Below are 12161 nucleotides of genomic sequence, written 5' to 3' on the forward strand. Positions count from 1 at the left end.
ATCCTTGCTAACATGGTGAAACCCCGTCTCTACTAAAAATACAAAAAATTAGCCAGGCATGGTGGCGGGTGCCTGTAGTCCCAGCTACTCAGGAGGCTAAGGCAGGAGAATTGCTTGAACTTGGGAGGCAGAGGGAAGTTGCAGTGAGCTGAGATCGTGTCACTGCACTCCAGCCTCGGCGACAGAGCGAGACCTGTCTCAAAAATAAATAAATATCATAATTCTGTTCTGCCATTGCATTTGAATGATAGTTTGGCCAGGGATAGGATTCTAGGTTGGGAATCATTTTCTTTTTACTGAGTATTTCGAAGCCATTGCTCTATCATCTTCTCACTTGCAGCGTTGCTGTTGAGAAGTCTCAGGTCGTTCTGATTCCCAATCCTATTTTGTTATCTCTTGAAGCTTTTAGGATTTTCTCTTTGTCCCCAGCATTCTGAAAGTACTTGACATGGGTCTTTGGTTTATCTCAGTAGAAGGTAAGCTTTATTTAATCTATTTGGTTTACTGTTGCATCTTTGGAGCCTGGAACGGTAAACGCTCAGTGATTATTTGCTGAGTTACTTGCTCTGGGCACTGAGTGGACCCTTATGGACATTGCAGACTTGTGTGGGTTTCACAGTAAGGTGATCTGCCTGGCCATTTTATTGCTGGACTTCCAAATATCATACTCAGTGTATCTTATCTCTTGATCAGTTGCTTCCTCCTCCATCTCTTTCCTGAAGGCATGATAAGCCTGGCTGCCAGCCTTTTCAGAGCTGGACGGGGAAGACATGGACTGTTGTTACACTTTCCTGCGAAAGCTGCTACTTCATGACCTGGTTTTCCAAAGGTTCTCTACAGGGCTGTGCCAGGTGTCACTGAGGCCAGAGCCTCCCAGGTTTAGCCTTTTCACAGCAGAAACCTCCTTCTATGGTGGAAGAGCGCACTCCTCCTACTGCAGGGAGTGGGGAAGGGGCTCTCACTGCTTCTCAAATAGATTTTTAATTAATCCTCCTGTATTTTTACACTTTGATTTTTTTTTTTTTTTTTTTGAGTTGGAGTCACACTCTGTCGCCTAAGATGATGCAGTGGCATCATCTTGGCTCACTGCAACCTCCACCTCCCAGGTTCAGGTGATCCTCCCACCTTAGTCGGAATTCCAAGTAGCTGGGATTACCAATGTATGAATGTGTACTACCACACCTAGCTAATTTTTGTATTTTTAGTAGAGATGGGGTTGTATCATGTTGGCCAGGCTGGTCTTGAACTCCTGACCTCAAGTGATCCACCTGCCTCAAATTCCCAAAGTGCTGGGATTACAGACATAAGCCACCATGCCTAGCCTTTTTTTCACTTTGGAAAGTGTCTGGTCTACTTCCAGGACCTCAATTGTGGGCAAAATTTTTAGCTTTTTTTTGTTGTGCAGTCAGTAACCATTTGCTCTCCAGCTCCAAAATTTTGTTGCTGTTATATTCTCTCCTGTTCCTTTTTTTCTTGTTTGTGCTTATCCTTTTAGTGATTAAGCAGGATCTGGAGAGAGAGTGGCAGGAAACTGATATGCTCAGTCTGTCGTGTGTAACTAGAAATCACTACTAGGTATTAATAGCATATATTATACCACAAATTAAGTTAGGCTTTTATACTATGAGAGTAGATTTTCTCAACATTTATTTGTAATATCTTACGGATTTTAGATTATAGTGCCAGAGGTTTGGAGATAAGTAGAAAGTTTACATGTAAAAATAGTGCTTCCTGAATTTTTTGGCCATAGTACCTGTTTTTCAAGCAATACCTGTTAATACCACAAGGAACACAATGTTCCTTAGAGTCATGTGAGACATGCTGCTCTGAGCTCTCTTAGGTCAAGAAACCACAGTTTGCTGAGTTCTCATATGGAACTTTTAGGGTGTCAACATTTTTTCTTTTTTCTTTTTTTGGCGGGGGGGACAGAATCTTGCTCTGTCACCCAGGCTGGAGTGCAGTGGCGCGATCTTGGCTCACTGCAACCGCTGCCTCCCAGTTGAAGCGATTCTTTTGCCTCAGCCTCCCGAATAGCTGGGACTATAGGTGCGCACCACCATGCCCGTCTAATTTTTGTATTTTTTTAGTACAGACGGGGTTTCACCATATTGGCCAGGCTGGTCTTGAACTCCTGACCTTGTGATTCGCCCGCCTTGGCCTCCCAAAGTTCTGGGATTATAGGCAGGAGCCACCATGCCCGGCCGGGTGTCAGCATTTTTTCACAGTTGTATAGTTTGAACATATAAATGTTTTCATACACATGTATGAATAGTATATGAATAAATATATATATATTGCACAAACCAGGTTGAAGGATCTAGTTTTATAACTCTTCATATATTCTTTGCTCTGTGGGAAGATTTTGTTTTGTTTTGTTTTTGAGATGGGGTTTCACTCTGTCACGTAGGCTGGAATGCAGTGGCGCAATCATAGCTCAATGCAGCCTCAAACTCCTGGGCTCAAGTGATCCTCCTATTGCAGCTTCCTATAGCTAGGACTACAGGTGTGTACCACCATAAGTGACTAATTTTCTTATTTATTTATTTATTTATTTTTTGAGATGGAGTCTCGCTCTGTCGCCAGGCTGGAGTGCAGTGGCGCAATATTGGCTGACTGCAACCTCTGCCTCCCGGGTTCAAGTGATTCCCCTGCCTCAGCCTCCTGAGTAGCTGGGACTACAGGCGTGTGCCACCACACCCAGCTAATTTTTGTATTTTTAGTAGAGATGGGGTTTCACCATGTTGGCCAGTATGGTCTCGATCTCTTGAACTCGTGATCCCCCACCTCTGCCTCGCAAAGTGCTGGGATTACAGGCATGCGTCACTGCACCTGGCCTAATTTTGTTATTTCTTTTATTTCTGTAGAGATGGGGTCTGACTATGTTGCCCAGGCTAGTCTTGAACTCCTGGTTTCAAGTGATCCTTCCACCTCAGCCTCTCAAAGTGCTGAGATTACAGGCATGAGCCACCACGCCTGGCCTCTACGTAAAGATTTACCCTATTTCTCTCACCATCAGTATCTGTTTCTGCATGTTCTACCATTAGGGAGAATATGTGATCCAGGAGGGAGCAAGGCAGAAGTTAATGCCTTTTTTTTTTTTTTTTTTTTTTGACACGGAGTCTCGCTCTGTTGCCCAGGGTGGAGTGCAGTGGCATGATCTTGGCTCACTGCAGCCTCTGCCTCCTGGGTTCAAACGATTCTCCTGCCTCAGCCTCCCAAGTAGCTGAGATTACAGGCACCTGCCACTACACCCAGCTAATTTTTTTTTTTTTTTTTTTTTTTTTTTTTTTTTATTTTTAGTGGAGATGGGGTTTCACCATTTTGGCCAGGCTGGTCTCAAACTCCTCACCTCAAGTGATCCGCCTGCCTCAGCCTCCCAAAGTGCTAGGATTACAGGCGTAAGCCACCATGCCCGGCCTTGAAGTTAACGCCTTTTGTGACCTTTTGTGATGTTATTTCTGCAACATCCTTTTGGTTAAGGTCAGCCCTCTCCAGTGTGAGAGCATACTGCCCAAGGGCTTGAATACCAGGAAGCAAAGATGATTGGGGTCATTTTGGAGGCTGACTACTGTTCTCTGCGCTGTCTCTAAGTCATGTCCTCCCACATGCACAGTACACTCCTCCCCTCCCAAAGCCCCCAAAAGTTACATCCCATTAGCACATCGGTCCAAAATCTTATCCTCCAAAAGCAGCATGGATTTATACTCCTCAAGTGGGATTTCTCGCACTGTCACCCAGGCTGGAGTGCAGTGGCAGTATCACCGCTCACTGTAGCCTCGACCTCCTGGGCTTAGGCAATTCTCCCCACTCAGTTTCTCAAGTAGCTGGGACTATAGGTGCATGCCACAGATGCCAGACTAATTTTTGTATTTTTTTAAGAAGCAGAGTCCGCTATTTTGTCCAGGCTGGTCTCGAACTCCTGGACTCAAGAGATCCTCCCAGCGCAGCCTACCAAACTGCTGGGATTACAGGCATAAGCCACCACACCCATCCTAAGATTTCTTGAGTATAGCCCTTTGAGTACAATTTTTTGCCCCAACAAAGTCTAGTGGAGTAGGCATAGGAGAATTGGTAGACCCTCCCTTTTAAACAGGAAAAATGATGCCTATAGTCCCAGCTACATCAAAGGATAAGGCGGGAGGATCATTTGAGCCCAGGAGTTTGAGGCTGCAGTGAGGTATGATCACACCTGTGAATAGCCACTGCACTCCAGCCTGGGTGACATAGCAAGAGACCCTGTCCAAAAAAAAAACCAAAATACACATACCACAAGACCATTTTTCTCCTCTTGTTCAAAGCCATTTATAAAATCTCTTGCTTTTGGGCTGGGTGCAGTGGCTCACGCCTGTAATCCCAGCATTTTGGGAGGCTGAGGCAGGCAGATCATTCGAGGTCAGGAGTTCGAGACCAGCCTGGCCAGCATGGTGAAACCCCGTCTCTACTAAAAATACAAAAAAATTAGCTGGGCGTGATGGCACACACCTGTAATCCTGTCTACCCAGCTACTGGGGGAGACTGAGGCAGGAGAATCGCTTGATCCTGGGAGACGGAGGTTGCAGTGAGCCAAGATCATGCCACTGCACTCCAGCCTGGGCAACAGAGTGAGACTCCATCTCAAAAAACTAAGTAAACAAAATAAAATAAAACCTCTTGCTTTTTTTTTTCTTTTGGTAGGTATTGATAGGCATGTACGGCCTCCTTTATCAGGACTTCCTCCTCTTAGTAAAATGTCTCTCAACAAGGACCTGCATTTTAACACTTCCATTGCTAACTTGGTCATTCTTCGTGGGAAAGATGTGCAAAGTGCAGATGTGGGTAAGAAATTCAGGTGAAAATTAAGATTTACATTTTGTACCTGTACATGCTATATGGTACAAATGGTTTTTAAAAAGTCCCTGTGTTCTTGGAGAAAGGAAAGTAATAACTGTGTGTTTTAGTGGCAAAATTTGACCATGGCATCAGTTAGTATGTGACTAGACACCAATATAGAAGTGGTTTAAACAAGATAAAAGTATAATTCCTTTAGCCGGGTGTGGTAGCACACGCATGTAGTCCCAGTTACTTGGGAGGCTGAGGCAGAAGGATAGCTTGAGCCTAGGAGGTCAAGGCTGCAGTGAGCCATCATTATGGCACTGCCCTCCAGCCTGGGCAACAGAGCAAGACCCTGTCTCTATTAAAAAAAAAAAAAAAAAGAATTGTTTTCTGAACATCTGGCTTCCCTGTCACCCTTACTTTACCATCTGGCTGCCTCCTTATAGAAATGAGCAGAGAAGGACCTGCCTCCTTTCCTTTTTTTTTTTTTTTTTTTGAGACGGGGTCTCACTCTGTTGCCCAAGCTGGAGTGCAGTGGTGTGATCTCGGCTCAGTGCAATCTCCGCCTCCCAGGTTCAAGCAGTTCGGCTGCCTCAGCCTCCTGAGTAGCTGAGATTACAAGCAGATGCCAGCATGCTTGGCTAATTTTTGTATTTTTAGTAGAGACGGGGTTCCTCCATGTTGGCCAGGCTGGTCTCAAACTCCTAACCTCAGGTGATCTGCCCACCTCAGCCTCCCAAAGTGTTGGGATTACAGGCGTGAGCCAGTGCGCCCAGCTAGGCTTGCCTCCTTTTCTGAAAGTCCCATATCACACTTGAATTTCTGTCCCATTGACTGGGACCGAGTTCTGTGCCACACCTCACTGCAAGTTCAGTTAAAGTTTAGGGGAATTGATACTAAGGAAGAAGGGGTGAACGGGAATTGCTAAGGAGCAGGAATTGCTGGACAACCAGTGGTATCTGTGAAAAGCATTTTGTTACAAATTTTTCAGGAAGTTGAAAGAGCATTATTATTCTTGTGTGTGTGTGAGACAGAGTCTCACTCTGTCACCCAGGCTGGAGTGCAGTGGTGTAATCTCAGCTCACTGCAACCTCTGCCTCCCAGGTTCAAGTGATTCTCCTGCCTCAGCCTCCCAAGTAGCTGGGATTATAGGCATGTGCCACCATGCCCGGTTGATTTTTTTATTTTTAGTAGAGATGGGATTTGACCATATTGACCAGGCTGGTCTCAAACTGCAGACCTCAAGTGATCCACCTGCCTCGGCCTCCCATAGTGCTGGGATTACAGGTGTGAGCCACTGCGCCCAGCTGAAAGGGCATTATTCTTACTAGCTTTGTTTTTCTATGGCAAGTTTCCAGGTTCATTTTATCATGACTTCAGCAAGTATCATGTTTGCTACTTCTTGTTGTGATGCAAAGAAAACCAAGGCCCAGCACAGTGGCACATATATGTAATCCCAGCACTTTGGCAGGCTAAATCAGGAAGATCGCTTGAGGCTAGGAGTTCGAAACCAGCCTGGGCAACATAACGAGACCCCATCTCCACAAAGAATTTTAAACTTTAGCCAAGTATAGTGGTGCACACCTGTAGTCCCAGCTACTAGGGAGACTGAAGCAGGAGGATCACTTGAACCCAGGAGTTTGAGGCTGCAGTGACCAATGATGGTGGTGCTACTGTACTCCAGCCTGGGCAACAAGAGTGAGATCCATTATCAAAAAGAAAAAAGAAAACCAAACAATCTAGTCCCTGTAATGCCCCTTAGAGAAAGAACAAATAATAATTTAAAATAGGGCCAGTCACAGTGGCTCTCACCTGTAATCCCAGCACTTTGGCAGAGGTGGGACGATTGCTTGGGCCCAGAAGTTTGAGACCAGCTTGGGCAACATAGTGAGACCCCATCTCTACAAAAAATAAAAATATTAGGCATGGTGGCGTGTGCCTGTAGTCCCAGCTACTTGGGAGGCTGAGGTGGGAGGATCACTTAAGGGCAGGAGGTGAAGGCTGCAGTGAGCTGTGATAGTGCCTCTGCACACCAGCCTGGTGACAGACCAAGATCCTGTCTCAAAACAAAACAAAACAAAACAAAACTAGCAGTATATTATTTTCGAATAAATGATCCATATTCATTGTACAGAAAAGAAAGGGACCAGTGCAGTGGCTCATGCCTATAATCCTAGCACTTTGGGAGGCTGAGGCAGGTGGATCACTTGAGGCCAGGAGTTCGAGACCAGCCTGGCCAACATGGTGAAACCCCATCTCTACAAAAAATACAACAATTAGGCAGGCATGGTGGCGGGCACCTGTAATCCCAGCTACTCAGGAGGCTAAGGTGGTAGGATTGCTTGAGCCCAGGAAGTAGAGGTTGCAGTGAGCCAACATCATGCCACTGCACTCCAGCCTGGGCAACAGGCTGTCTCAAAAAAAAAAAAAAAATTAGTAATAATTCACACCTTTCAGAAAAGTGTTAAGAAGAATGCACACCACCATGTACAGCTAATATTTTTTATTTTTAGTAGAGATGGGGTTTTACTGTGTTGCCCAGGCTGGTCTCGAACTCCTGGGCTCAAGCAATCTACCCTCCTCCGCCTCGTAAATTGCTGGAAGTCACTGCACCAGCCATCACAAGTTTTAAAAGGCAAAATAAAAGATCTCTGATGAAATAGACAAGAAAATATCTGTTTGTTTATTTGTTTTCACAATTACTAATTTATGCTATAAAAAGACGGCTTATCTTGTTTTTACTCTAGAGGGATTTAAAGATCCAGCTCTGTATACTTCCTGGTTGAAGCCTGTTAATGCTTTCAACGTGTGGAAAACCCAGCGGGCCTTTAGCAAATATGAGAAGTCTGCAGTGTTGGTCAGCAACAGCCAGTTCTTAGTAAAACCACTTGATATGATTGTTGGGAAGGCATGGAATATGTTTGCTTCAAAGTAAGTATAAAATAAGTCTACAAACCTTTCTTTTTTTTTTTTTTGAGACAGAGTCTCACTCTGTTGCCCAGGCTGGAGTGCAGTGGCACGATCTCGGCTCACTGGCTCACTGCAACCTCCGCCTCCCGGGTTTAAGTGATTCTCCTGCTGCAGCCTCCCAAGTAGCTGGGATTACAGGCGCCTACCACCACACCCAGCTAATTTTTGTATTTTTAGTAGAGGCAGGGTTTCACCATGTTGCTCAGGCTGGTCTCGAACTTCTGACCTCGGGATCTGCCCACCTCAGCCTCCCAAAGTGCTGGGATTACAGGCATGAGCCACCATGCACTGCAGCCTTTCTAACTTACAAGCAGATACTGTAGCGTTAAAGCATGAGGTCTGATCTGCAGGAAGCATAGTTACTACTTTGTAGGTGTGAAGGTATGAAAGCCTTGGGCACGTGACTTCAGGCTTCATTGCCTCATCTGTATAAGTGGGTCCTAACTGAGGACATTTCTGGCGAGGATTAGATAAGATAATCTTGTAAAACAGCTAGTACAGTGCGTGGCTAGTAAATGCTCAGTAATTGTTTGACATTATTAAAGTAGAATTTTATTATGAAGCAGGGACAATAAGATAGTTTTCAAAAATAAGATCCAGCCGGGCATGGTGGCTCACACCTGTAATCCCAGCACTTTGGGAGGCTGAGGAGAGCAGATCAGCTGAGGTCAGGATTTCAAGACCAGCCTGGCCAACAGGGTGAAACCCCATCTCTATTAAAAATACAAAAATTAGCTTGGCATAGTGGTGGGTGCCTGTAATCCCAGCTACTTGGGAGGCTGAGGCAGGAGAATCGCTTGAACCCAGGAGGTGGAGGTTGCAGAGAGCCGAGACTATGCCATTGCACTCCAGCCTGGGCAACAAGAGCGAGACTCCATCTCAAAAAAAAATTAAATTGAATTAAAAAATATAAGATTCTTGGGAGAGTGGAAGATCCTTATGTTCCTCAATAAGATTATGATTAAATTCAACTCGGTTTGATACTAAGAAATGTCTACTTCATACTAACATGTTTTAGCAGATTTCTTGATCTCTACCACAGTTACTTAAGTCAAAGCAAAATTCTTCAAATGAGTGGACAAGGCTTCTAACTATCTTTTTCTTTTTTTTTTTTTTGAGATGGAGTTTCGCTGTTGTTGCCCAGACTGGAGTGCAATGGCACGATCTCTGCTCACTGCAACCTCTGCCTCCTGGGTTCAAGCAGTTCTCCTGCCTCAGCCTCCCAAGTAGCTGGGATTACAGGCATGCACCACTACACCCAGCTAATTTTGTATTTTTAGTAGAGACAGGGTTTCTCCATGTTGGTCAGGCTGGTCTCGAACTCCTGACCTCAGGTGATCCGCCCGCCTTGGCCTCCCAAGGTGCTGGGATTACCAGTGTGAGCCACTGTGCCCAGCCACCTATAACTTTCATTAGCTCGGATACCCCAGGGCCCAGCCATCCTGCATGTGACCATTCCATAAAACCCCACTCAGGCTGGGCACGGTGGCTCACACCTGTAATTCCAGCACTTTGGGAGGCCAAGGTGGGTGAATCACAAGATCAGGAGTTTGAGACCAGCCTGGCCAACATGGTGAAACCCCGTCTCTACTAAAAACACAAAAAGTAGCTGGGCGTGGTGGCGGGCACCTGTAATCCCAGCTACTTGGGAGGCTGAGGCAGGAGACTCACTTGAACCTGGGAGGTGGAGATTGTGGTGAGCCAAGATGGTGCCACTGCACTCCAGCCCAGGCAACAGTGCGAGACTCTGTCTCAAAAACAAACAAACAAACAAACCCACTCCACAGGGCCATGAAGTCTGTCCTCTTCTGGTGTCATTCCCTTCCTACTCTCGTTAAATGGTAGCAGCCATTATTATGTCAATTTAATTCATGTCTGCCCTTGATACTCTTTTTGCACATGATTTTTGTGCCTCAGAACATTTGCGGGGAGCAGCCAGGCATGGTGACTCATGCTTGTAACCCCAGCACTTTGGAAGGCCAAGGCAGGTGGATCACTTGAGGCCAGGAATTCAAGACCAGCCTGGCCAACGTGGTGAAACCCCACCTCTACTAAAAATGCAGAAATTAGCCAGGTGTGGTGGTACGCACCTGTAATTCCCGCTACTTGGGAGGCTGAGGCAGAAGAATTGCTTCACCCCAGGAGGCGGAGGTCACAGTGAGCCGAGATCACACCACTGCACTCCATTCTGGGTGACAGAGACAGAGCAAAACCCTGTCTCAAAAAAAAAAAAAAAAATTTTTGTGGGGTGGGAGGGATTGAGAGGACCACCCTGGCATAACTACAAATTAAATGTCCTGGGAGCACCTGGGAGGCTTCACTCCATTCCTAGAACTGGACTGATGTGTTTTCTAGTTTCAAGGCTTATATGAAACTTTTCAGGCACTTTTCAGAGTTTATACTGCATATAGGGTGTCATATATATATATATATATATATATATATATATATATATACACACATACACTGAGTAGATAGCCAAATCTGAACATGCTGCTCTTTCCCGGGTGCCTCTCCTTTGCCAGTTTTTTGGACACTGAAAAAACAGGGAGCTTGACATAAATTTTGAAAGTTCAGGCTGGGCGTGGTGGCTCACACCTGTAACCCCAGCACTTTGGGAGGCTGAGGCGGGTGGATCACCTAAGGTTGGGAGTTCCAGAGCAGCCTGGCCATTATGGTGAAACCCCGTCTCTACTAAAAATACAAAAATTAGCTGGGTGTGGTGGCACGTTCCTGTAATCCCAGCTACTCGGGAGGCTGAGGCAGTCGAATCGCTTGAACCTGGGAGGTGGAGGTTGCAGTGAGCCGAGATCACGCCACTGCACTCCAGCCTAGGTGACAGAGCAAGACTCTGTCTCAAAAAAAAAAAAAAGTTCACTAATCTTTGGAGTAAACAAAGCAAATGTAAGACTTCTGAACGATTATGTGATCTTCAAATGTTCATCAGCTAGAAAAGGTCTGTTTATTATTTAAGAGTTACTCATTTGCCAGACATTTTTTATTTTGTAATTTCTGTTTTTTTTTTTTCTACCAGAGCCTACATTCATCAGTACACAAAATTTGGAATCGAAGAAGAGGACTTTTTAGACAGTTTCACGTCATTAGAGCAGGTTGTTGCCAGTTACTGTAATCTCTGATCTTGAACAATGGGAAAAGTACCTTAAGGCATTTTTGGACTAAAATATTTTCAATACTATTTTCTCTGTAAAGTTTTCAAAGTTCTCCATCCTGGCTAACACGGTGAAACACCGTCTCTACTAAAAAATACAAAAAATTAGCCAGGCGCGGTGGCGGGTGCCTGTAGTCCCAGCTACTCGGGAGGCTGAGGCAGGAGAATGATGTGAACCCAGGAGGCGGAGCTTGCAGTGAGCCGAGATTGCGCCACTGCACTCCAGCCTGGGCGATAGAGCGAGACTCCGTCTCAAAAAAAAAAAAAAAAAAAAAGTTTTCAAAGTTCCATTCTGTTAAAGTAACCATGTAGAATGCTGAGTCTATTCTGCATACTATGCCCACAGAAAAGGAAGAAAACTTTTTAAATGGAGAATCGCATGTTTTCAATGAAAACATTCACTTGGTATTTCATTTGTAAGAAAAAAAATGGTGCTTTTATAAAGAACTGGGGAAACACTTTGCTGAAATGTTGGGACTCTGGAACTAGCCAAGAAAAGAGAATATTCTCTTTGTCTACATGTTCCTAAATCTTTACTCCAAAACAACTCCAAAAACAACTCACAAAGCATGAACCAAACTTTCACAGCATAATTTCAAGCTAAGGAATTATAATTCTGTACGTAATATATTCATGTTTGAAATGAATGCTTTGAACCACAGGAGGGAGATGTTGTCAAATGCTACGGTGTGAACATGTATTTTGAATATTCTGTAACAGGGTAAGTTTCCACTCTAAGCAGCTATTTAAAAATAAATATGAGGATTTTGGTAATAAATGCTTATGCTTATGTACAAAAGTAAATAGGTAAATGTGTACTTAGTGTGCTTTTCTTAAACTTTTTGGGCATGAGAAAATTGGCTCAAATTTTGTTTTGGATCTTGGAATGCCAGAGCAGATATTGATTTTATTCAATTATTGCTTTAAAATTACTTATAATGGGCTGGGCATGGTGGCTCACACCTGTAATCCCAACACTTTGGGAGGGCAAAGTGGGAGGATCACTTGAGGCCAGGAGTTTGAGACCAGCCTGAGAAATACAGTAAGACCCCCATCTCTACAAAAAAAAAAAAATTTTAATTAGCTGGGTGTGGTGGCATACACTTATGGTCCGAGCTACTTTGGAGGTTTGGGTTGGAGGATCACTTGAGCCTAGGAGGTCAAGGCTGCAGTGAACTGATACCGTGCCTCTGCATTCCAGCCTGGGTGA

At 44.8% G+C, this 12161-nt stretch overlaps 1 protein-coding gene across 7 annotated transcripts in view; it reads left to right on the forward strand.

Moving 5' to 3' along the window:
* TUBD1 (tubulin delta 1) overlaps positions 1–11770 on the forward strand; it is a 33712-nt gene extending 21942 nt beyond the window's left edge. For 6 of the 7 annotated variants that reach the window (XM_031010984.3, XM_031010985.3, XM_055386716.2 and 3 more), the window contains 3 exons: positions 4675–4815; positions 7560–7743; positions 10817–11770. In XM_031010984.3, coding sequence (XP_030866844.1) covers positions 4675–4815; positions 7560–7743; positions 10817–10919 — 428 coding nt within the window. In that variant the 3' untranslated portion in view covers positions 10920–11770. The remainder of the gene's footprint in view (positions 1–4674; positions 4816–7559; positions 7744–10816) is intronic. The other variant, XM_055386715.2, reaches the window with a different exon arrangement.
* The last annotated feature ends 391 nt before the right edge of the window (positions 11771–12161 follow it).

The sequence above is a fragment of the Gorilla gorilla genome, chromosome 4 (genome assembly GCF_029281585.2).
Source record: "Gorilla gorilla gorilla isolate KB3781 chromosome 4, NHGRI_mGorGor1-v2.1_pri, whole genome shotgun sequence".
Classification (NCBI taxonomy): Eukaryota; Metazoa; Chordata; class Mammalia; order Primates; family Hominidae; genus Gorilla; species Gorilla gorilla.